The sequence below is a fragment of the Pristiophorus japonicus genome, chromosome 7 (genome assembly GCF_044704955.1).
Source record: "Pristiophorus japonicus isolate sPriJap1 chromosome 7, sPriJap1.hap1, whole genome shotgun sequence".
Taxonomy (NCBI): domain Eukaryota; kingdom Metazoa; phylum Chordata; class Chondrichthyes; family Pristiophoridae; genus Pristiophorus; species Pristiophorus japonicus.
In genome coordinates, this window is record NC_091983.1 from 192,755,126 (window position 1) to 192,782,704 (window position 27,579).

At 40.7% G+C, this 27,579-nt stretch overlaps 1 protein-coding gene across 1 annotated transcript in view; it reads right to left on the bottom strand.

Moving 5' to 3' along the window:
• Positions 1-2,372: 2,372 nt before the first annotated feature.
• snx3 (sorting nexin 3) overlaps positions 2,373-27,579 on the bottom strand; it is a 51,596-nt gene continuing 26,389 nt past the window's right edge. The window contains exons 2-4 of the mRNA XM_070885648.1: positions 13,023-13,118; positions 6,973-7,097; positions 2,373-3,366 (exon numbers count right to left, since the gene is read on the bottom strand). Of these exons, the coding sequence (XP_070741749.1) occupies positions 3,252-3,366; positions 6,973-7,097; positions 13,023-13,118 (336 nt within the window). The 3' untranslated portion in view covers positions 2,373-3,251. The remainder of the gene's footprint in view (positions 3,367-6,972; positions 7,098-13,022; positions 13,119-27,579) is intronic.

Here is a 27,579-nt window from a genome sequence, read left to right on the forward strand (position 1 = left end):
ACAAGTCATCATCATCGACAGTCCCTCCAAAATCGAGGAAGACTTGCTTCCACTCAAGGTGAGTCTTTGTGGCTGAACACTCCAATAAGAGAGCCACAGACCCCTTCACAGATGGGACAGACATTTGTCGGGGAAGGGTGGGACTGATTTGCGCACGCTCGTTTCGCTGCAATGCCTGACCTCTTCACACTCACGCCGTTGAGATTTGAAGAGCTCAACTCTCTCCCGGATGCACCTTCACCTAGGGTGGTATTCAGCCAGGGATTCGCAGGTGTCAGTGGTGATGTCGCACTTTACCAGGGAGGCTTTGTGGGTGTCCTTGTAAAGTTTTCACTGCCCACCTTTACCGTGAAGGAGCTTCGCATAGAGCAATTGCTTTGGGAGCCTCGTGTCTGGCATGCGAACTATGTAGCCTGCCCAGCAAAGCTGAAGTGCGGTCAGTGCTTCAATACTGGGGATGTTAGCCTGGGCGAGGACACTGATGGTGCGCCTATCTTCCCAGGATCTTTGAGACATCGTTGGTGATATATCTCCAGCGACTAGGTGTCTTCTATACCCCTGGTCCACCAACGAGGGCGGGTATTACTACAGCCCTGTAGACCGTGAGCTTGGTGATAGATTTGAGGACCTGGTCAGCGAACACTTTTCCGCAGGTGGCCAAAGGCTGCACTGCCAGCGATGTTGAATCTCCGCATCAATGTCTGCCTTTGATAAAAGGCTCCCGAGGTATGGGAAGTGGTCCACGTTGTCGAGGGCCGCGTCATGAATCTTGATGGCTGGGTGTTGTGCGGTGAGGATAGGCTCTTTGCTCGAGTAATTCAAAATAAATCTCACTGCCTTGCTCTCTGTTTATAACTATGATTAATGTGAATGTATGACAAGCTGTGTAAATGGACACCAAATCTATATTCATTAAGTAGCAAAAAAATTGAGACTTTTTGCTTGAAATCCCATATACACTGGCAGCAACTAGATGTTTTAAAGATTCAAGAGTAGAACAAATATGGAATGAGAACATACACAAGAGGAATATGACTAAAGTAAAATGGACTAAGGCAGCACAACAGAGTCCAAGTTTGCATCAGTATTGTAAAGTTTCACTTTTTGCACCCAAAAACCAATTCCTGAATCCAATTCTCAATTGCTAGAATGGCCAATTATAGCATCTTTTATCGTGCTTCAGCTGGATCAAGGATGGTGTTTGGCAAGGATAGTTTCCCTTCCATATTAATATCCCGATAGCCCCATTGCTCCTTAATTGGGAATGTGTGTCAATACATACAGGATATTCCTTTCCAAGCCAATGTACTATATGGTTCATGCTATGCACAAAATAAGTCAGTATGACACTAATCACCAGTGATCAGATATAATACAGGATTAACAGATTGATCCCATTATTAGTATAGTCAATACCAGGTTCAAAATAAAAATATCACATTACATCAAAAAGTTTCATTGTTATGGTTCCAAGTTTTTAAAAGCCCTCCCAACAAAAACCATCAATATCACCCATAATGCAAGACAACTTGATAGGCCTACTTTATAAACTAAATCCATTTAATTTTAGGGTACAAGTTACAAAATGGTACTTCTGGGCTTCAAAACATTACATCAAGCCACAGCTTCTTCACAGTTTGCTGCTGATAAACTGGTTGGAATACAGCACTGAAATCAAATAGAAAACCATGTGTACTCATCAGATTCAAGAATCCAAAATAAGCAATTTCAATGCTACTACACTCCAGGAGCAGTTGAATGGTTGACTAATTCAACATCTTCAAATAGGACACAAGTACTGTACAAATACTGAAGTCTGGTTATAAATACAAGTGCTTTAAAAATTGCCATTTACATTCTAAGGCCACCCTAAAGTACTTCTGAAATGCAGTTACTTGTGTTGACACAAACAGCAGCCAATTTGAACAGAATTTTGGTGGTGTTGGTTGAGAAACAATATTGGCCAGAGCACAAGAACTCCCCAGCTGCACTTCCATTAATTGTGATCTTCTGTCCACCTGAACAGGTGGCGAGAAGGCCTACATTTAACATCTGATCCCACAGAAGACACCACGGACAATGCAGTAATCATAGCACTGCACTAAAGTGCTAATCTAAATTATGCTTTAAAAAAAGTTTTCATTTTAGCTGCTTGACCACTAATCCACAATGCAAAAAAGGACCTTGGCAACTATTGTCAAAGTATTCTTAGTTTAGCTGACAAAGGGCTAGATTGAAAGCCAAGGCAATGTTTTGAAAAAAAAAAAAATCAGGATTTCTTCTTTGAACTGAACAGCAGAGCAAAAGGATTGTTAATACTGAAGATATTACAAAGCATTAGTAACATATCCACAAAGTTTGCACAAATCATCAACAATTTCTTATATGGACTTTATTTGAAAACATTCCAACTTCACAGGAAGATCAGTCTTAGTGTTTGATAAACTGAAAGTGTTTGATACTGAAAATGTATTGAGACTTGGCTGCTGGGAAGAGTTTAGTACAAAAACTTGTATTAAGGGAACAAATTTGAAGGAACTTCCTTAAACAGGCCCTACTTCTCAATTACTACAACAGCCATAGGTACAGATGCAATATATAATGTTGGTGGGCTTTATTAGTTTGGAGGGAGGAAAACACAAAATGGAAACTATACTGCAATGACTCAACTGAACTTTAACTCAGTCTGAAGGAATATTCCAGAAACTTACATAAAGGAAAATATGTTCAGTTTGGCCACTGATGGCCTCAATTGAGGTGTTGAGTCTTTCACCATCTCTATACCATGCACTTTTCAAAAACAAAAACATCTTGCCAGATAGTCAATCTTCAGCTAGATTTTCTTAATTTACAAAGCACATGCATTATAAAAATATTCTTTCACAACTGATGAAGCATCAGATAAAATTGTTAGAAATGCTGTACTCATACCACAGGTTCATCTGGCACTAATTTCTGCCAAGTGTAACACCTGAGCACAAAGAACAAAGATGATTACATCAGCATATTTCTTTACTCAAAATGTAAGGCTTCAGAATGAATGTTAAGCAAAAGTGTTATACAAAGCCAAATTACAGTAGCCAGCTCGAATCCCGAATGCAGATCTTTCTTGCTTGTGATCTGCACCTGAGATGAAGTTCTGTTTTCAGAAACATCAGTAAGCAGAAAGAGATGTACTGAGGATTAGCCAAAACCAGCAAATTCAATTGGTAATGGAAGGATTTCTTGGACAGATCAGTATTTTAGTCCATTCACACTGTCTGTGCATGTTTCACTTTTGCTGGTGTGTAGTTTTTATCTACGATTTCCTCTTGCAGGAACATATGAAGACAGCGTTCATTCTGTGCCAAAGGATGCCCAGCAACTCTGAAATATAAAAAAAAAATAAATAAATAAGTGACCCAACAGAACAAGCAATAGGACACCTTGTCCCTAGAGTCTACTCCGCCAGTTATCATGGCTGATCTGATGGACTCCGCTCCACTTCCCATAACCCTTTATTCCCTTATTGCTCAAAAATCTGTCCATCTCCACCTTAAATATATTCAATGACCCAGCCTCCACAGCTCTCTGGGGCAGAAAATTCCATAGATTTACAACCCTAAGAAATTCCAGTTTTAAATGGGCAGCCCCTTATTTGGAGACTATGTCTCCTAGTTTTAGTTTCCCCTACAAGTGGAAATATCCTCTGCATCCACCGTGAGCCCTCATTATCTTATGTTTTGATATCACACCTCATTCTTCTAAACTCGTGTATAGGCCCAACCTTTCATGTCAACCCCCTCATCTACAGAATCAACCTAGTGAACCTTTTGTTTTATCACTAATTTTCAACAATTCAAACATTTAGTGCTAGAAATGACACTAAATTTAAAAAATGCTCCTAGTGTGCCAAAACTGCAAGTAAATGTAGGTAGAAATTAAGGTTTCTCAACTCACAATAGAGTTTCGCACACACAAGAAAGCTTGAGTGAAGCCCAATGCCTAGGTTCCAAATGTAACCACAATTGTGGGACGATAGACATTTGTATTTTACTGGTTCCTTCCAACAGATGGCATGAACCACATGTGATGAGTATAACTTTTTTGAGCGATCCAGAGTGCACATCAATTTACTCAAAGCACATTAAAGTTGACACCCTGCAGATCCTTTGGTCTGCAAGAATGCTGGGTTATGTTATACCGATATGCATGTCAAGGAATTAGACCCCTCTAACGCTTCACTAAGGACTCGCCTGGGGTTTACTGCTCAGCTTATGCCTGGGGTGGGTGATGCCCCAATTTGGCTTGCCGAACAGCCTTGCATTCAATTCAAAAAAGAGATGCAAGTTTACCTCATCACCCTCAAGATATGCACAAGCTACTTAATGAATTCTTTCTTGCCAAATCAAATTCAAAAGTCAGACATCAAATTGTTTATGGACTTCAAAATCAATACTTAATCAAGTGTACAAATACAAGATAAAATAGTTGCAGATGGACATCTAGCAATTTGAACAGAAGTTAGAAGTGCAGTTCTGTGCATCATTGTAATTCAGCATTAGCTGGATTGCTGATTCTCAAATTACAGAGAGATCAATGTCTGAAGCTACTACCAACTGTCAAGATTAAATTAGGAACAACATTAGCTAGCCAGTCTATCTGTGGGTAGTTAGTGAATTTATATGGCCATATCCAGATTGTCAAGTGGTTGAGTTGACTGCTTGTATTTCCTTAGACAATGATGTTGGCTTTCAGGACATTGAGACATGAGATTGTTGGCAGAGGAGTTAACTGTTCTTGATTCCCTGTTGACTGTTTGGGCTAGCTGTCAAATCTCACCTGCCTGATCTCAGCAAACATACATTTAAGTTGCATCATTGCCTGCAGCTGGCTGGCATAGCTGTAAAATCTGACTTCTATACCCTTCTCTTGCCAGAGACATGCTTTGGCACTTGTAAAAATACCTACCCACATGCTTGGTAAGGATTACTACAGAACAAAAAAAGTTAGAAATAAAAACAGGAAACGCTGGAAATACTCAGGTCAGGCAGCATCTGGAGAGAAACAGTTGAACATTTCAGGTTGATGACCTTTTGGCAGAACTTGAAAAAGTTAGAGATGTAACAGATTTTAAGCAAGTCTATTACAGGTCTAACTTTTTCCAGTTCGGACAGAAGGTCATTGACCTGAAACATCAACTCTCTCTCTCTCCACAGATGCTACTTGACCATTTCCTGTTTTTATTAGATTCTCAGCGTTGGCAGTATTTTGCAAGGAAGCCTAACTATACCTGCCCGAGAAATTTTCTAAACACCCTCTTTTATACCTTAACAAAACAGAGATGCACCCTTCTGGACATGTCATTCAATCACTTCCAACAGCCATGCAAGTGCCCATGAATAAGTCCAAGTTCATGAGGCATGGATACCTCAGCAAGTACAACTACTTCTATTTCCCCAACTTCTCAACCTTTCTCCAACAAGTTCATGGTCAGGTCCAGATAGGACATGACAGACATTACACCAACAAGTTATCTCTGGGTATATGCTCTTGCAGCTGGTTCCATCACCAGTAAAGGAATTTGTTTAAATATACACATTTTCATGGTTTATATTTATTTTCAGTACCCAAGATGCCTCAACATTCATTTCAACAGATTCCATTTTCATGACCACAAGGACATCTTTCAGCCAATTTAAAACTGAACAAGGCATTTTCCCTACAGGTCTGCCAGTCCCCTGGAATGTGAAAGTGACATTTTCAGTCTGCTGTGTCAAGAGCCCTCAACTGGCCTAATTTCTCCCTCCTACTCAGGATGCATTTGCTTATCACCTTATAAAGTGCTCACATATCCCTCAATTTATAAAAAATAATTTAACCTTTATTTTAGAATGCTCATTCAGTTGTTTAATTCTAGTGTTTCACTAGCATTTTCCTTAACATTAATTGGAGGCCAAGCAGTGAAAATAAAAACAGTCAAGGCTCGAGACCCAAGAATGCTTCACATGCAATGGTTGGTACTCTCTCTTCAGCCAATACGGTTCAGGCACCAGAATTCTTGAAACATATGACTGCCCTCTCCCAACTAGTAGTGTGCATCTTTGAGGCGCAAAAGCATTTTGCTTTTTATCATTAAAGTGATTAAAGTAACTAAATTAATGCTGAAGTGTTAAGGAGCACTGAGCATCAACTTCCAGGAAGGTTTCAATTAAAATGGTTGTGAAAATCTGGTCTAAAATTTTAGGCCAATGTTTTGACATTTTGCCTGATGAACATAGCATGGAGATTCAATATGCATATTAGGAGGGACCCTATGTAAAACAGAAGTTAGAAAATCAGACCTACCCATTCCCAAAATTCTGCTTGTTCCCAATTTAGTAGTATGGCTTCTTAAAATTGTATTTTCTGTTACATACTCAAACATGGGAATTAATAAGCTTTCACTGTTCTCAATTTGCCTAGTTTTTATTATTCAGAACGATAGCCATGACACATTTACACATGAAACAGATGGCGACAACAGCAATCACAAATAATTGCAGGTATAACTTTTTATTGTTCACTTTAAACGAAGACCACCTTAGACCAAAAATAAGTACGTGAGTGGGAAAAAAAGCATAAGACTGATTTTTTTAAAAAAAGGAACACAATTTTAATGGCAATTTACATAAATTATGCATGGAAAACACAACAAAATTAAAACTCAGCTAGACCCCTTTGTGCCCTCAGCCTCGTACTGGAATCATTCTGAAAGTAATCATCATTAAAAATAAATTATCCTGCATGAGTAAAACGCTGCATGTCAGTTATTTTCCATTCTTAACTTGTACAACTTGTTTTTGGACTGCTGCTTTCCATTATTTTTGGATCTATTAAGACAAACTTATAAACCACAGTAGATTAAATTTGAAAAAGTAACAACTTTAAAACATTTGCCTTTGATGTTTTACTACTATATGAAATGCAAAGACAATGAGTAGCTTTACTCACTTATTAATAAACTGTTCAAGTCCTTGTCTTCTTTCTTCTATAAAACTGTCATCGAAGATTCCATCATCCCCTCGAAAAGGCAGTTGACGAAATAGTGCTTTGCCAGGCAACGGCGGCACCACAACCTAAGGGGAAAAGCACAAAGTACACACAAGTGCATTGCACAAACCATTCCCAGCCAAGGTAATTAATGAATGGAGATCCAAGTTTATTGTGTCATGAGAGTACCAACAGATTATGTAGCATTGCCTTCCCTAAAAACAGTTTAGTTGCTTTACTTTTGCTTCAGCCACAGGCAATTTTGTACAGCACATCTTTGCAACAAGCAAGTTTGATAAGAAATGGGAAATCAGATTTGAAAGCCATTTAGTTGCATTCCACATCATTGCAAAGTCCAGTCAGAACAGGGTGACAGATAGTCAAAGTATTGGGATTACGCTGCACAAGTCCAAATGATGGTAACGCTTAGTCACACTTAGCAAAGATAAAGCAGTTTCACTGTTCTCATTCTGGTTATCATAAAAAGTACCTAGAAGGGATATAGTTATGCCAGCATTTAGAAAAAGTTTGAACTGACTGATCATAGTGGTACCTGTAGTGAAATTTCACTGGATATTAATTCTTCCAAATTGTGATAATGGAAAATTTTGGGAATACATTGGTGATCTAGACTGGAATAGAAGTGACTAAAGTACTGATACCAGACAGCACAAAGCTCATGGAGAAAGTGTATTGCACCACAGCTGATCTACATACATGCTAACTAACTGAGGCAGTGTTGCACTTACCCAGAGTGGCACCCTGTAGCTGCATTGACAAATGCTGTTAAGCAAAATTTAAACTTGAATAGAAAGTTAAATATGAATCAAGGAATTAAATGAAGCAGAAGTCCAGTTCCACTGGAAACTAATTTGCAATAAGTTCACCCAAGAAGAGTTATTTGGCACAACTACCCACCTATGTAGAACTCTACACTATCCTTCCCATCACATCCAGTCTCTTGAAGGACTGTCTCCAATACCAAATCTGAATGGTCATTCCAGGTATTGGACATTAAAAATACCATCCTGAAAATGATCCAATTTAAATATTGAATATGTAGAAATCTATAGACATGGGTTTATAAGACCAGACTTATTGCCCCCTTTCATGTCTGTTGATGCCCCAAGTCTGAACTCAGCTTTCCTGTTATCCAATTCTCAGTTTATAAAAAAAAGCATTTCTTACCCCCAGTCTTAATTCTTCATTATATAGTTATCAATCTCATGAAATTTGCACCAATATGGATATTAAAAATGGACTAATCATTTTATCCAATATAACTTTGGATGTTAGCCAAATGATTAGCATCACCTGTGAAAAGATGCTAATCTAGATAGAGCAAAGCATGGCTGAACATATTTGGAAGTGCAAAATTTGACTAAGTATCTAATGGAGAAAAGAAAAGTTACAAGCTTGATGGCTCAAGAAGTTTATCCAGTGATCAGTCACACAGGCCAGAAGGTCCCAGGTTTGATCAGTCTGTTATGTTAGTTGATCAAAGGGCAGTGGTAAAATAGGTAGAAGTACACCAGGAGGGATTCCTACTCCAGCAACCTCTGGTCAGAAACCTGCATGTTGCACAAGGACAGGACCAGACTTACTGATGCAATTAACAGTTGATTACACTTTCAAAGTTCACATAAATGACCAGATACACCTGTAGAATGGTATCCCAGCAAGGAATCAGTAGCTGAGTGGGTAGAAGATAGAGAAAAGGTGCAGCTGAGTACAGCACTGAAGTTTATTGCATATGCTAATCTTAAATATCAATCCAAAACTAGCACTGTTTTTGGACTAAATCTGAACTGGAAAAAATGTTACATGCATTGAAATTGAATTCTAGGAACCAAGTCAAATTCAAAGCAAATTGTAAATTAACTTCTATTTGCAAGTTTAAAGACAGTAGTTTCATAGAAATAGAAAAAAGGTGGAGTAGGCCCTTCGGCCCTTCGAGCCTGCACCTCCATTCAATATCATGGCTGATTATTCCTTCAGTAGCCCTTTTGCTCCATACCCCTTGATCCCCTTAACCGTAAGGGCCATATCTAACTCCCTCTTGAATATATCCAGTGAACTGGCATCAACTCTTTGCGGCAGGGAATTCCACAGGTTAACAACTCTGAAGAAGTTACTCCCAATCAGTCCTAAATGGCCTACCCCTTATCCCAAGACTATGTCCCCTGGTTCCAGACCAACATCAGGAACATTCTTCCCACATCTAACCTGTCCAGTTCCATCAGAATCTTATACGTTTTTATGAGATCCCCTCTCATCCTTCTAAACTCCAGTGAATAAAGGCCCAGTTGATCCAGAGTCTCCTCACGACAGTCCAGCCATCCCTGGAATCAGTCTGGTGAACCTTCGCTGCACTCCCTCAATCGCAAGAACGTCCTTCCTCAGACTAGGAAACCAAAACTGAATATTCCAGGTGAGGCCTCACTAAGGCCCTGTACAACTGCATTAAAACCTCCCTACTTCTATATTCAAATCCCGTAGCTATGAAGGACAACATACCATTTGCCTTCTTTACCACCTGCTGTACCTGCATGCCCACTGTGACTGATGAACCACAACACCCAGATCTCATTGCACCTCTCCTTTTCCTAGTCTGCCGCCATTCAGATAATATTCTGCCTTTGTGTTTTTGCCCCCAAATGGATAACCTCACATTTATCCACATTATACTGCATCTGCCATGTATTTGCTCACTCACCTAACCTGTCCAAGTCACCCTGCAGCCTCTTAGCGTCTTCATAGCTTACACCGCCACCCAGTTTAGTGTCATCCGCAAACTTGGATATATTACACTATTCCTTCATATAAATCGTTAATGTATATTGTAAAGAGCTGGGGTCCCAGCACTGAGCCCTGTGGCACTCCACTAGTCATTGCCTGCCATTCTGAAAAGGACCCATTTATCCCTACTCTGCTTCCTGTCTGCCAACCAGTTCCCTATCCACGTCTGTATATTACCCCCAATACCACGTGCTTTGATTTTGCACACCAATCTCTTGTGCAGGACCTTGTCAAAAGCCTTTTGAAAGTCCAAATACACTACATCCACTGATTCTCCCTTGTCTACTCTACTAGTTACATCCTCAAAAAATTCCAGAAGATTCATCAAGCATGATTTCCCTTTCATAAATCCATGCTGACTTGGTCCAATCCTGTCACTGCTTTTCAAATGCGCTGCTATTTCATCCTTAATAATGGATTCCACCATTTTCCCCATTACTGATGTCAGGCTAACCGGTCTATAATTTCCTGTTTTCTCTCCCTCTTTTTTTAAAAAAAGTGTTGCATTAGCTACCCTTCAGTTCATAGGAACTGATCCAGAGTCAATAAACTGTTGGAAAATGATCAGCAATGCATCCACTATTTCTAGGGCCACTTCCTTGAGTACTCTGGGATGCAGACTCAGGCCCCAGGGATTTATCAGACTTCAATCCCATCAATTTCCCACCTAATAAGGATAGCCTTCAGTTCCTCCTCACTAGACCCACTGTCCTAGTACCTTCAGAAGGTTATTTGTATCTTCCTTCGTGAAGACAGAACCAAAGTATTGATTCAATTGGTCTGCCATCTTTGTTCCCCATTATAAATTCACCCGAATCCAACTGCAAGGGACCTACATTTGTCTTTAATCTTTTTCTCTTCACATTTATAGAAGCTTTTGCAGTCAGTTTTTATATTCCCTGCAAGCTTCCTCATACTCTATTTCCCCCCCGCCTAGTTAAACCCTTAGTCCTCCTCTGTTGAATTCCAAATTTCTCCCAGTCCTCAGGTTTGTTGCCTCTTCCTTGGCTTGAACACTATCCTTAATTTCCTTTGTTAGCCATGGTTGAGCCACCTTCCCAGTTTTATTTTTACTCCAGACAGGGATGAAAAATTGCTGAAGTTCATCCATGTGATATTTAAATGTTTGCCACTGCTTATCCACCGTCAACTTTTGGAATATCCTTTGCCAGTCTATTCTAGCCAATTCACACCTCATATCAAAAAGTTACTTTTCCTTAAGTTCAGGACCCTAGTTTCCAAATTAACTGTCACTCCATCTTAATAAGGAATTCTACCATATTATCGTCACTTTCTCCCCCCCCTCTCCCCCAAGGGCCTCGCACAAGATTCCTCAGCTTAAAAACAAATTGTTGAAAGTTGCTGCTCAGTATAATAGAGAAGCAGCTAACCACATTACTGGCCAGTATTCTGCCAGAAACAAATAAAACTAGTCAAAGCTCAGGCTTCTGAGACAGGCGGAGACTCAAGTAAAAACTTTAAATGAAGGTGCTAAAGAGTAAATTTAATCACGTGAAATGTAATTGAATTTTTCATTGCAAACCTGATTCAGTTCAAGGTGAAGTGAAGGGGAAAAAAAAGTGTAACATTGAAAAGTAGACATTCAACTGGTTCATGCAAACCATAACAATGAAAGTTGAATTTAGTGGGAATACTTGACAAAATGTAACAAAAAAAAAGTTTTTTTTTTTTTAAAGACAGGGAAATGTATAGATCACATACACAAACTTACAGGACATATTGCTAGATAAAACCATCTCCTACCACATTACTGTGACAATTATAAATTCAGTTTGCTATTACTGTACCAACACAAGGAGCATGTTCAATGCATGCAAACAAGAAGCAACTGCACTCATTAGAGTACATGGTTCAGTTTAAAGTGATGGTTCAACTTAATTTAGTTCTTCTCCCAATTTTGGAAGGGTCCAGTTAAGAACCTCCAGGAGGAATTAGTCTCACCACTTAGTTGTGAAAGAAAGACTTGCATTTATATAGCATCTTCCACAACCACAATATCCCAAAGCACTTTACAGCCATACAAGTACTTTGAGTGTAGTCAGTATTGTAATGTGGGAAACAAATCAGCCAAATTGCACATAGCAAGCTCCCACAAACAGCAATGTGATAATGACCAGATAATCTGTGAGATGTTCATTGAGGGATGAATATTGGCCAGGACACCTGGGATAACTTGTGTTCTTCAACTGCCATGGGATGTTTTATGCCCACCAGAGAGCAAACAGGGCAGAGCCTCAGTTTAACATCTCATCAAAAAGATGGCACCTCAGTGCAGCACTCCCTCAGCACTGGAGTAGTGACTGATTTTAATAGAGTTTTCAGATGTGGTGTGTGATCTGTTGGAATAAAATAAATAGTGCATGCACTCCAACCCCTTCCCACAAATATTTACCATGAGTAGAGTTGGGTATGCATATACATCTGTTGAATTTAAAAAATCCCAATTATAACCAGGCAGTATAAGAAAAATGAGCAGCTATAGTATATCTGCACCTTAATACTTATGAGCTGTGAAAATTAAGCACAACCCAAATACACAAACACTTCTCCCTTTCCTTAGTCACCACCTTGAAAATATGCACATGTCCAGCTAAACTTGTGGTTTTGCACTTCAAAACAGCACTTGTATTGGCACAGCAAACATCCACCCCAGTGGGTTTTCTTTAAAGCTGACAATAGTTACTAGATTCATTGGTTAAGTAGCAATTCTGTTACTGTTATAAGAGGAACAAAGGGAGACAGTTGGGTTTTAACCAAATATCAGCATTAAAATTAGGTTTAATTTAGCTAATAATTCAGAAATTTCCCCACAGCCCTTCATGGTTTTCTGCCAGGAATTCTCAATTAGGTTTGGAAGTTTTATTGTTGAATTAGACAAGCCCAAATCCAAAAAAACAACAAGTGGCAAATCCTGAATGGCCATTTGACAAAATGTACTCAATCTCAACAGTGGCAAATCAAAATAAAACCCAACACAGTACAAAGCAAATGTTACTCATATACTGGGGCTTTCAATTCTATTATCTGGGCACAAATGTACATTCCTCCTGAGGTAGGTGGCAGGGTTGCAAAACCAGGTCTGGCTGGAGAGCAATTGCATCTCAATACCTGCTAATTCAACTATCCACCCAAACAGCATAAAGTTTCTCTATCAAAAACTGTGGATATAACAAAAACTGGCCTTGCCTTACCTTACTTTCCCTTTCAAGTTCATTTCTCAGCCACTCAAAGTCACTATATCTTCTTCTGACAGAAGATTCCTTCAACTTGAATATTGGGAGATTAGTCTGAAAAATAAAGATTCAAAATTATTCTAAGTGCAATGAAAATGCCTTATTTTCTGTTACAGAAGCTTAAATGGTGTGGCCATTGCAAGACTGAAGGATCTCATTCAACAGCATTTCATAAGGCAGCTAACCATGTACATCTGAAAATAGTCAGTGCATTTTGGAAGATGCACATGCTGTTAAACAATTGCATGGACATAAAAGGTTTTCTAGTTTCAACAAAATTTAACACTTTCCCCTTCTCCCCATTCCATCCAAGATTTAGATGCAAGAACATATCCTTATCAAATATAAATATCCCTCAAGTGTTAGACAAGGCTTCCCAATTGGGAAAAATCTTGCTGGGGCAGGGCACCTTGCAGCATTCCCCTTTAGACATTTTCCTGCACCTTCAGCTTGAATATAATTCAGTCTAACTTGCTGGAAGTGCAGGCAGATAACAGCATGGCAAGGGAACTGGGACATCTGGAACTTTAGTGAATGGGGTCCAACAGACTATCTCCTTAAGGATTGAGAAAAGCAGGAATGATGGAAGAGGGTGAATTAAATCATGTACAGAAAAGGATTGAGTACTATATGCAGGAATGAGACTCATGTTTAAACTGTTCATTGTGTTGGAGATTGATGTGATAATTGTTAATACAATGCCAATTAAAAGGATACTTCCACTATTGGAGCCCCAACTTTTTGTGGTGGGTTTAATGGGCAATTAATCCACCTAGTTCTTCAAAATAAATGGTGAGGTCAAGGGAGAGATGCGGTTTGTGCGAGGCAAATGGCATAAATTGACCAGCAAGTTCTGGAGCTTCACATCTCAAAGCATATCGGTTCTTTGCCTAAACTATTATATTCCAGCTCCTTGCTGGCAGACTGCAAGAAGACAGGGACTGGACAATTCCAACTGCAAAAAACCCCATAGGAGGTGTAGAATGTTCAGATGGGCTACTCCAAATAACCTTGGACTGCTATGTAAAACTAGTCCTACAATGCAATCATACCTACCCATAGCTATTCAACCATCTTACTTCACCTAGATCAAGATGAGTAATTAAACAATGACAACTTTCCAGCACAACAACACTTTTGCCAAGTTGTCCACTTTAGCACCAATCCAGTTGACTGTATAAATATTGGAGCTTATTGCCTAAAGTCAGCCATTTAAGATTGTAAATATGTTCCCATCCCAATTTAAAACAAGGGTTTAAAACTGTAGACATACTATTGTGTGGGTATATGGTGGGCTGCCCCAACACCACAGGTTGGGGCTATAAAGAGCTGGAGCGCTAGGCCCTGGAACATCATGGCGGAGGTGCGGTGAATTAAAAGTACAGGGCCCAGTGGTAGCAGGGACCTGCCCACACTGCGATGTGTATGCACTAGGTCCGTGCAGTAGAGCAGGTCTCCAGTCGTCCTGGTTAATCCTTGCTACTGGATAAAGGCCTAGCTCTATCAAGCCTGTGTGGTGACTGATGCGCAACAGTCACCACACAAAAAAAATCCACACAGGCATCTTCCACCTCCTCAATTGGAGTTCAGGACTGGAACATCAGGTCCTTCATTGAAGGATCTGTGAACTCTCGTGGAAGCAAGTCATCCTCGTTCGAGGGACTGCCTATGAATGAAGTAGTTACAAAAGCGCAAAAATCCTGTAACAAAGTGCACACCTGACAACTAAAATCTTTCAGCTTAGAGTCATTGTTCCAAATTCTCTTAACTGAAACATATGACATTGATTATCTTTGACATGAGCAGTGTTACATAAACATGACTAGTTGGACAGAATGGCCTGTTTCCATGTTGCAATCTCTGAAAAAAATCATGTGCTTGGCCTTATACAAAATGTTTACTATTTGCAATACTGGAGATTTTGGGCCCAAGTTTCCACATGATTTGCGCCTGATTTTTTAGGAGCAACTGATGGAGAATGGACTATCTTAGAAATCGCAATTCTTCACTTTTTTTTCTGCAGTTCTAGTCAGGTAGAACAGTTCTACTTTGGAACAGAATTTTTTCTTCAAAAAGGGGGCATGTCCAGCCATTGACACCTGATTTGAAAGTTTCCAGTGAAAACGTACTCCAAACTAAAGTAAAATGGAGCAAGTGAAGGTTTTTGTAGAACTGAAAAAACCTGTTCTACACATTAAAAAAAAAATCAGGCACAGGTTACAAATTAGGCATCCAGAATGAGGTGGGGGGGGAAAAAAGAAAAGTCATTAAATTCTATAATAAATCCTTATTTATACTTATAAATGTTTATTCAGGTTGGATTTATGTATAAGCAAAGAAAAGATTAAATAAACCATCTTCCTACCTGTGAGAAAGTGCTTCAGGCAGGCCTTTCGGGACCGAAGGCTGAACGGGCCGGCCCGAGACTTCGGGCAGGGCCCGTCCCCAGCACCAGATTTACAGGTAGGTTGGGAAGGGTCGGGTGAGAGCGCGAGAGCAAGAAAAAAAAAAAGAGAGGAGAGAGAGAAGGAATCCAGTCCGGGAGCGGGGGTTGGGTCCAGTCGGGGGGCGGAGCGGGAACAGGAGCACGGGTCGGTCCAGTCCGAGGGGGGGGGGGAGGAGCGGGTGTCGGGTCTGGTCCAGAGGCCCGGGGAGGGGGGGGGGGGTGTGGAGGAGCAGGAGCTGGCCGTGGGAGGAGCCTTATTCATGCAGCACCAGTGAGGCCGTTCGGCCAGGGCTAGGGGCTGCATGCTTCAGGCCCCTCCCACAGTTCGGTGCCTGGAGCTACTGCACTTGCGTGCCTACTGTAGTGCGCATGTGCAGAGGTCCCGGCACTGTTTTCAGTGCCGGGACCTGGCTCCGCCCCCCTACAGCTCGTGCTGCCTGCGCCGAGAGCCAGAGGACCTGCAGGGAGGGAGAATACGGAGGATTTTTTTTAGGCGCACTTTGTGGCGCGAAAAACGGGCGTCCAGGTCGGGACTGCACCGTTCTAGACGCGTGTGGAAACTTGGGCCCTTTATGTCAAGAATTTAAAACCACACTTGTCATCCAGTTCTCTTCCCTAAAACCATACTTGAACCCACTAGAGTTAAGGCAGTGGGAGGGAAGGAGGAGAAAAGGAGGCAACACATCAATATGCCTATTTTGCAAAGGCTACAATTTCATGTGCAAAAAAAATTATAGAAGTTACATTAAAACAGGCCTTTTGACCTAACCAGCCCATGCTGTTGATTTTTAAAATGGCATCAAACCAGAGGTGCTGTCTTTCACATCCTACGTACCAGTAACCTCAAATTGCTCTGCGAGAATCAAGCCTACTTCATGTATAATTATTGCAGTTTTGAAAACATTACCTCCCATTTACTGAACTGAATTCCAACCACCACTTTAGTCCATTTCTCCATCTCAATATCCCATTGCAGCTTATTTTAGTATTCTTTTGGCATCCTCCGCAAATTTCAATACTCCTCCTAGGCCTATATCCAAATCATTGATAGTGAAAGTGTCCAGATATCAACCATCCGAGACACCACTCCCCACTTTCAACTGTCTTTAATGCATACTGCTCTCCCTTCTAATCATTTTTTTTTAAACCCCAATTCCAGGTCTCAATCTTCTCCAGTAAGCTCTCATGTAGCACCTAGTTAAAGGCTTTCCTGAAGTCCATGTGCATGGCATTTTCCAAATTTACCATATTTGTTGCCTCAAATATGATGCTTGCCAAGCATGATTGTTCCTTTTGAATCCCATGCTGGTTACTTATGATTTACTCTATAGATATATTCAAATATTCCCTACCAGAGTTTGGTTAACTGGCTTGTAATTACCTGCTTTCACTTTTGAAAAATGGGTACTTCATTAGTCACAGTCCTCTAGCACACATCCATACTGAATAGAGCCTTGTAATATAATTTCTAGGGTCTAGGCAATTTCCTCCCTCATCTCAGGATCCTAGGATGTTTCCCATTACACTTGGTCTTGCCTTAACCCAATAAGCTTATCTGAAATTCTTGTGGTGGATGAGTTTATTCAAAAAAGTCAATATCCAGGTATTCAACAATCTCAAATAAACAGGAATGGCCCAATAGGAAAGTCAACTTCCACACAGGAGCTGGTCCATAATTCTTAGGACTATTGGAGCCATCTACTTAACCCCATTGTTCATGTAATTTCTTCTTGACAGTCATGATTGTTTCAATAACCTAATGAATTCTGTATTCTATAAAACCCTTGGATGGAAATAAACTCCCTTTTATAGTTCTAGAATTAATCCCAAAATCAATTCAACTAGTGGAAATACTCAAGTCCCTTCAAAAGCAATACTACTGTTCCTTAAAATCAGATCAACTCCAGGTGAATAGTTTTTGCAAGTACTTGTACATCATATGCCCACTCCTTCCACCAAATCTATGCTGCATCTTTCCACAGCTCCAATATCCTTTTTGTAATTAGATACATAAAACTAAGATCTTGTAAACAGCAAAAAGTTATCCATTTTGTTAGGATTATTGTCCAAAACACATGGGTGGATGTCCTCCCAACAGGCATTAGTTTTAACATTTCATTCAAAGATAGGCAACATTCCCTCATTTTCCCCATAATTTTCTAAACTCCTTTTGAACTTCAAAGTAATGCTTTAACTTTTCTGAATGCTAATTCGGAAAGCAGGCCCATAGTACTTGGGTAAACAATGATAGATAATATCCCAAGCTGTAAAGACAAATCACTTATTAGCATTGACTGATTTATGGCATCAATATCTGATTTGTGAAATTCAAATCTCCTCAAGCTACAACACACAGAAAAGGTCTTGCAGATTATGCCAGACTTTGATTTAACTATAGCAAACTTTTCAAACAATGTTGTTAAGAATGTAAATCGGATTGTTAAATTACTGTACTAGTTTTAATGGTTGCTATAATTAATTGTCAGCGAGTTTGATTTGAAGGCTTCAACATAGCTTTCAGCATTAATTTTCTCCTGAAACTCAGAAGGAAGCTGTCCCAGATACCAACACAACAGTGAGCAAATTGAACACAGCTATTTTAACACATTTAACCAATTTACTGCCAATTGTCTGAAAGTCAGCTCTGACCAGAAGGGTCTGACGACATTCACTGCTTTCTTCATACAGTAATGAAACTCTCCCACTTAAGACAGCAAGCAGTTAATTTGCACCAATTGGACTCTGGATTAGAGCTATCCAATTTCAGCCACTAGCTTTTTACCTGAACTTGCCCTTCCTCACCTTATAAACACCATTGCGTCTTTGTGAATCTTAAATACATTGAACAAAACCTTTACAACACTGATTATGTAAAAATGAGACTGCAGTTTAAATACCCCCTCTCAAATTACAAAGAGATTAGCTTCTATTTTATTTGGTGTAAAGATCAACCTAGCAAAAAAGCCTACCGAGAGACTTTACTTGTGGGCACGGAAGTCTATAAAAGTTAATCCCTGGAACAGATCATGGTTACAGGTAATGTTTGACTGGAGAGGATAATCCATATTAATTTGCCTTTAAAATTTCCTTTTTGAACTTCTGACACCTCTCACTCATTCTTTGTTCACCCACCGACAGGGGAAAAAAAAGGCTGAAGATATGTAGACTATTGTAGAAGTGCAATAGCTTCACCTGTGCTCTAACTTTATGGCACTAATCTTTAGCTGACCAAGCTTTTAAAAAGTGCTGTTTAGAAATCTAACATTCAGGGCCCCTGATGGTTGAGCAACCAGCCAGTGAGCAACAAAGCACACATGTCTCAGGTTCAATCCCTAATATATGCTGAGCTGAACTAAAAATGATAATAGCCAACATGGTAATTATGGATGCTACAAGTGGTCTCAATGCCCCTTTGGTTAGAAAGAAAAACAATCCATTCCTACTACACCCAGAAAAATCTTGCTAGAAAAGGTGCATAGTGGAGGACAACCAGCTGTATTGTCTAGTTGACTAGCCCAATAATCACATGGGAGAGACAACCATGGAAACATATCAAGCATGGAGTTGAAGGATTTGCAAAAAAAATCTAATGTAATGGTTAGTATCCCCATACTACACTGCCCAATTAAAATTGAGATTTACTATTTAACATTTGCTATATGGGTTTACTTTTGTAGAAAATTGTTCAGGATTTGATGTTCCTTCCTTTTCCATTTGCTGGAATTTCATTTTCAACATATCCAAAATATAGAATTGAGAATTGATGAACATGGTCTTTACAACTGGCAAATGAAAGCATTTTGGACAAAGTGAAAGAGGAATATCAGCGTGGAGATAAAGTTTAAAACAGTGATCGGAAGACAAATAAATGCAAGACTTGGTGGCTTGACTGAGTGAACACCTACCATTTCAAAAAAACGGCGAGATTTTTTTTTAAAAGTTATTGGCCAACCAATTTTTAGTTCCGATACATTTTACTGAACATATGGCTATGCAACTTATCAAGAGTATAAAAGTTCTGATGTGGAGTTCCTGTTCTCCATACAATTCAGGTTAATAACTTCCACATACACATCTTTAAACCTCCCATAAACTGAACTGATGGGTTACAAATTTGTGATGCAAATGAAGAGCGTACACCATAGATTAAGTTAATATTTTGTACTGGTGGTGTATACTGCTCATCACTTTCCCGTGTCCATTTGAAATTGGAAACATTTTATGCTGAGCTCATTAGCCAAGAGCTTCCCCTTTGAGTGCAAATTATGCTCAAAATGAGCTAGGTTTGCAAAGGGCATTTTTTTTTTTTTAAACTCAAGTAGCCACTCGCTCATTTGCGCAGAATGCAAAATCTTCCACGAACCAGTAGAATTGGGTTCCACAAAAAAGCATTTTAACAAGTGCTGAGTGACCAGATTTTAGATAACTGACAATGACTACAGAACCATTTACAAGTTTATATTGATGTACAATAATCAGTGTTTGCAAATAAAGTATCTAAAATCTTAGAAATGTGCCCATTAGTGTCCCTCTGCCTGAAAAAAAGCTTAATTTTAAGAGCCTCTTCGAAGGCCTGCAAAAGAGCACAATTAGGAGCAACTTGCCATGGTGATGACTGATTTGGGGGTATGGCCTGTTTTCTGGCCACAGTTGGCTTCCAGTGCAATTTTTTCTCAAAACTAGCGCAAAAAGATCATGGGAACTCCATTTGCGCTGGAAGTAATGTGTGACTGAAACTCCTTGATCTTGTGCACTGCAGATTTTGGGCAAATTGCCTGGAAATGCCAGGCTATTGTGTTCCAGTTTAAGCAACTTAGACAAAAGTAGAAACACAAGAAACTAACACAATATTTAACTTAATACATAAAACTGAAATCAAGTGATGCATTTTTAAAAGCCCAGTTGAGTGTTAACTGTCAGATGAAACATTACACAAATAATTGATACTGCAGAGCCACTTTGATCACCAACATGGAGACAAACAGGGATGTGTCACGAAAGGAAGAGCTTTAAGCCCCAAAGAGATTGCCACCAAGACCAGCGTTTCATCTCTCCTCAATAATTAGACAGACAATCAAGATATTAAATTGTACTGCTCAAGTAGATCACAACCACCACTATTAATTTATTTCAGATACCTGGTCAAATAGATCACATTTTAAATGCAACAAGTGCCTGCAAATTTGTATAAATTTCAAAAACATGGACTAATCAAACAAATTTAACCAGATTAGCTCTAGACCATACTCCCAACACAATAGCTAGCTGTCTCTCCACAAAAATAGCCATCTTTACACAGCAGTGTCATATTTCCCAGTCTGAGGAAGCAACAACCAACCATTTTAACCAAGACAACATTTGAAATTGTGATCTTTATTCCAAGTCACTCAAAAACCATTAAACACAAATTCTGCTGAGGCATGACAAGAGCTCAGTCTCTCCATTATGTCAAAAACATTAAAACTTCGATTAACTTAGAGCACTTCAAGCATTTGCATTATCTTTCTAACCATATACCTAGCTTACTATGTTTAGATGAGGTCCAGATAAGTAGAAACAAGATCAGTCACTAGCATAGGAATTCTCTAGGTTGAAAGTACATTTAAAAAACCCAAGGTAAAATACTGGATACTGAGGAATTTTCAGTTAGCTCTTGAGGCATGTGCAGAGAAAAGCTGCCTCTATTCATGCTAAACCTTAAAACAGCACCTACTGCTAAAATGAAACTCAAGCAAGGTCCAAACCCAGGAACCAGAGCAATCCAACCCAATAGTGTTAACTCATAATTAAGAGAATGTGCTACAAATGCAAACCAGAACAAAAAAAAGACACAGGTTAGTATTTCATGTCAGCCCCCTCAGCAATATCCTTCAGGGTAGTTACCTCTTGACAAGAGCTCCCTAATGTCAAAGTCCAAATTTCTCCTTCCAAGAAAAATGGAGGGGGATTATTAAGAGGCACTTTATATATGGTGTCCCAGCAGCTAAAGTATTCTGGATAATTAGTCACCAAAATAGCCAGCACATAAACCCTCCCCACCACCAGTGGGATAGACTAGCAACATGTCCTGTTTCATACAAGCTACTGTATATAAGCACCAGGTGGAGGTGATCACTGGGAGTCATAGCCTCAAACCTGCACGTAGGTAGCCTGTGGGCAAGCAGTTGTTTGACTGTATCCAAGGCAGCAGAGGAACCCAGCAGCACCCCAGGCAACTGAGCAGCCCTCTTTAGTACAGCACTGCTCACCCTTTATAAGGGAGGTGAGAATGGATACAGAAGGATGGAAATAGGGACTCATGGGAAAATAGCTAAAGAAATGTCAAGATGCAGACAACTGCAGAATCGACAGAAAAAAAAGGGGTTAATAAGAGTTGAGGTGGAGGTTAAACATGGGTCATGAGAAAGACGCAAGGCAAAGAAAGAAAGCAATCCTAGATAGGAGAAAAGTAATGGCTTTTACTGATGAGGAAGGGAAACTAATTGGGTTCTTTACTGATAAGGGAAGAGAGTGTAGCGAAGCTATAACTAACCTGACCATGACACCAGCCCTAATTGGGAGACTTTCTTGTCTGCCATTGGATGTACTCGGAGAGGCAGAAAGGGATTGGATAGACCAAGTGCTAATCAAATGTGTTCTGTTTTGAAAATGTATAACTACTGTGCTTTTCGCACTGTAAAGGGGCTTGTCCAGGGGGAAGGTAAACAGGCTCTGTTTGAGTGTCCCTTTGTCTTGACAAGTCCCAGCCGGAGAATCTTCAATAAAGGTCCTTTACAGAAAAGGCAAGGTGTTCGTGTCAGTGTATTCGCTGAAACAGATTGAGGGAAAAATAATCCGTAACAGAGGGGCCAAGAAAAGGTGGCCCAAACATTGCCTGCCCTTCCATTAACTGGCCAGTATACCACAGCTGGCAGTTCAACCCATTCTGCGGTCGAAAATATAACAGTCGAAAACTACTTCTGACAATGGAACGTTCGCACACTCAGACAGAGCTGACACTACAAGACCAGAAAGAAGGACTGCCCTTATTGCAAGAGCTGCAGCGTTATAACATCGATATAGCGACTCAGACAAGACTTGCAGAGGAGGGCTGCGTGAGTGAACTAGGTAGCAGCTATACCTTCTATTGGAAAAGCAAGGCAGAGAATGAGAATAGGATCCATGGAGTTGGCAGAGCAGTGAAGACTTCTGTTATGCAACAGTTTCCGAATCTGCCTGAAGGGATTAACGAAGGACTGATGAAACTGTTTCCCCCTGAATGCCAAGTGCCATATCACCATTATAAGTGCTTATGCACCCAACCTTCCAAGCACCGATGAGATGAAAAAGAGAGGTCCTATGAAGATCTAGACAGACTGGTCAGGTCCACACCTGCTGGGAACAAGTTGATCAGCCTGGGTGATTTCAACACACGAGTTGGAAAGGACAGCAAGCACAAGAAAGGAGTCATTGGACAGCACGGCACAGGAAAATTAAACAGTAATGGCCTCCTCTTGAGGATGTGCACGGAGAACGACTCGACTATCACAAATACTCTATTCAGGCAGGCTGACAAGTACAAAACAACTTGGATGCACCACAGGTCTAAGCAATGGCACATGATAGACCGTGTCATTGTAAGGCGGCAAAACATCAAGGATGTAAAAATCACAAGCCATGCGGGGAGCAGAATGCTGGACAGATCACTGCCTAGTCAGATCCACCCTCCAGCTGTACATTGCTCTACTTCAGCACAAACATCCAAAATCGAGCAGAAGTGCTTTTAACATAGCTAGGCTGAAACATCAGTGCTACCATGAGCAGTTCCAGGATGACCGATAACAGGCTGATGTCTCAGACCGCTCATCAACAACACAAACACAAGTGGACAAAACTCAAACAAATGGTGACAGACTCAAAGACAACTCTTGGACTTAAAAAGAAGGTACACCAAGACTGGTTCGATGAAAATGTTGAGATCTGCAAGATGCTGGATGAAAAGAAAAAAAGCATACCTAGAATGGCAAAATGACCCTTCCTCAATTTCCAAGAGGGACCGCTACAGACACATGCAGAGCAAAGCACAGAGACCGTTGCTAGATGCAAGATAAATGGTGGCAGACAAAAGCAGAGGAAGTGGAACATTATGCTGAAACTCAATACCAAGATGTTCTTCAGCGCCATCAAGTCAGTCTATGGACCATTAAAACCCAGCACTACTCCACTCCTTTCAGCAGATGACAGCACTTTGATCAAAGACAGGACTAGCATAAATGAGGTGGAGAGAACACTTCAGTAATCATCTTAATTGACCTTCAACAGTGAACGAAGAAGCATTTGTCTACATACCCCAGCAACCAAAGAAGATCTTGATCTTCCTCCCAGCATGAACAAAGTAAAGGTGGCCATCAACCAGATGAGTACTGGAAAGGCTCCAGGAAAGGATGGAATCCCTGCCAAAATCTACATGGCAGTAGGCCCAGCAACTCGAGGCCTTTCATGACATAATAACTAGCATCTGGGAAGAAGACGACATGCCTCAGGACTTGTGATGCTAGGATTGTTACCCTTGTTCTTAGAGGGAAACTAAGCAGACTGTGGCAACATCGCTTCTGTCCATTGCTGGGGAAGATCGCCTGCATAGTATTGAACCGACTCATAGCTAGTGTCTCAGAAGTAAATCTTCCAGAAACACAATGTGACTTTCGACCTGGTCGGAGCACAGCAGACATGATCTTTGCACTCAGACAAGTGCAGGAGAACTGCATGGAGCAGAACATGGACCTGTACGCTGTATTTATTGACCTCACCAAGGCCTTTGATACTGTCAACAGAGCAGTGCTGTGGTCAATCTGGACAAAACTTGGGTGCCCAAGGAAGTTTGTCCACATCATTGAGCTGTTTCATGACAGGAAGTACTCAGACAGCACAAACACAGCCTCATTTGTCATCTTAAATGGAGTGAAACGAGGTTGCGTACTCACTCCAGTTCTGTTCAACCTATTCTTTACCAGAGTCTTGAACTATACCATAAAAGACTTGGAGTTTGAGGTCTACCTGAAATATCATTTAGATGACTCACCGTTTGGTCTTTGCAACAAGGTGGCAGAGGTCAAAGTACAGAAAACTCATCCTAGAGGCACTCTCTGCTGACGACTGCGCCCTTATAGCACACGAGAGTGACCTACAATTCATACTCAGCAAATTTGCTGAGGCAACAGAATTGTTTGGCTTAACTATCAGCCTTCGCAAAACAGAGGTTCTCTATCAGCCTGCCCCTGGCACCACAGAACCTGCTCCCACAATCTCCATCAGCAGTATACAACTAAAGTCAGTGGACAGCTTCAAGTACCTTAGCAGCACCATATCAAGTGATGGGTCCTTGGACAAGGAGATTGATGCAAGGATCTGTAAAGCCAGCCAGGCACATGGTCGCTTGCACACTAAGGTGTTGAGTCACAACCACATCCGACGGTCAACTAAACTGTCGGTGTATAGAGCAATCATTCTCTCATCTCTCCTTTATGGATGTGAGACCTGGACACCCTACAGGCATCACATCAAAAAGTTGGAAGTTTTTCATATGCGCAGTCTCAGATCTATACTTCATACACACTGGCAAGACTGTCAAACTTTGAGGTCCTGGAGAAAGCACAATCAACTAGCAGAGGTGATCATGTGAGCCCAGTTCCGGTGGGCTGGACATGTTATCCGCATGGATGAGTCAAGGATCCCTTGTCAGCTTCTTCACGCCAAGTTCTGTGAAGGTCAAAGACACCAGGGGCGCCCCCACAAGCACTACAAAGATTGCATCAAGGCCAACCTCCAGTACTGTGGCATCCGACCAAAGGACCTCAAGAATACAGCAGCTAATAAAATCCAGTGGCAAACCCTCAAGGACTGCCTGCCAGACCTTCGAAGAAAGTCGATGTCAACGCCTGCGGGACACTAGTGATAGATGACATCAGGTGGCAGTACTGTCAGCATCAGGCACATCGAACTTCTCTTGTCCGACATGCAAGAGACTATGTGCATCCAGAATTGGCCTATACAGCCACTTGAAGACATATGCCATTGATGAATAACACATCTTTGTTGGATATGACAGATTTATAAGGAATCTAGCTTTCTAGTATTGTAACAATTTGTGGTCTTGTGCTAGCAAACTATTTTATGTGGGCTTTGAAGGCAGGGATAGTGTTCAATACACAAGCAGTCAAACATATACAATAGGTACAGGAGGCAGCCATTTGAGCCTCCACCACCATTCAAGATCATGGCTGATTCTTCACCTCAGTACCCTTTTCCTGTTTTCTCTCCATACCCCTTTAGCCATATCCAATGAACTGGCATCAACAACCTTCTGCGGTAGGGAATTCCACAGGTTAACTGAGTGAAGAAGTTTCTCCTCCTCAGTCCTAAATGACTTACCCCTTATCCTTAAACTGTGTCCCCTGGTTCTGGATTTTCCCAACATCAGAAACATTCTTCCTGCATCCAACCTGTCCAGTCCCATCAGAATTATATGTTTCTATGAGATCCCCTCTCATCCTTCTAAATTCCAGTAAATACAGGCCCAGTTGATCCAGTCGCTCCTCATGTCAGTCCAGCCATCCAGGGAATCAGTCTGGTGAGCCTTCACTACACTCCCTCAATAGCAAGAACATCTTTCCTCAGATTAGAAGACCAAAACAGAACACAATATTCCAGGTGAGGCCTCACCAAGGCCTTGTGCAACTACAGCAAGACCTCCCATACTCAAATCCCCTAGCTATGAAGGCCAACATACCATTTGCCTTCACCACCTGCTGTACCTGTATGCCAACTTTCAATGACATGTACCATGACACCCAGGTCTCATTGCACCTCCCTTTTTCCTAATCTGCTGCCATTCAGATAACATTCTGCCTTTGTGTTTTTTGCCCCCAAAGTGGATAACCTCACATTTATCCACATTATACTGCATCTGCCCACTCACCTCGCAGCCTTTTAGCACCCTCCTCACAGCTCACACGGTCACCCAGTTTTGTGTAATCTGCAAACTTGGATATATTACTCAATTCCTCCATCTAAATTAATGTATATTGTAAATAAACATCTCCCAAATGAAAAGAAATCTAGTTACTTGCAAGCAGTCCTTGAAGAGGAAATGGTTTATTAGAAAAGGCATCTGCTTAAGCTAATGAGACACTGGGTTGTCCCAGTGTCAAACAGAAACCAAACAAGTGCCCCTTAAGGAGGGGCACAACTAACTAAAGGTTTAGGATGAAACTGATCATAATTCCCAAATAGTAGATTCTAAACCCACCCAAGTGGCTATACATCAACAGACTGACTGTTCATTGCCTGGCTGCAGATAAGTCAGCTGAGTGCGTGAGCCCGGACCTTTTGGGGGGGGGTGGGAAGAGAAGGGAAAAGAAAGGAGAAAGAGGAAAGAGTCGTGTCAATGACAAAGTACTCATTAAAAGCAAGAAACATGCCATAATACATAAATGCAGTCTCTATCATCGATAGAAAAAAAAAGAGTTCCTTGTATTTAAATATTTGTCCATGGTACCCCAGTGGTTGAAAAAAAAAATTATGGCAGTGTTGTCTTTACATCACAGAACCACATAGTAGCCTTCAAATGAGTGGAGTTCTAAAGGTACGGCAAGAGTGAAATAAAAATCTGGGACAGTCCTTGCTCAACAGTTCCTTTTTGTTTCAAGGTCTAATGGAGGTGACCAAGAATAGTGAAAAGCATCTCATGCAAAGCTCATCAAGGATGCATGGTCCAAATTATAAACGTTACAGCAGCTGGTAAAGTTTTAGTACAGCTTTTAAGTACTGAACAACTGCAGTCACTTACTTTGTGTCAAGAGTAAAATGCATTGGGAGTGTACCAATTGTGACAACTCTAGCCCCTATAAGTATTGTACTCTTAAAGGCAGCCCAATAGTAAACATTCAATTGCAACTCAAAATCCCATACCATGTAAGGATATGCAGACCTGGGCTGTTCAAACAGCAGAAACTATACAATGCTAGATTGACAGTCTTAAGTCCTTGGATAGTTTGTTCATCTACTGTTACTAAAAGCCAATATTCTTAA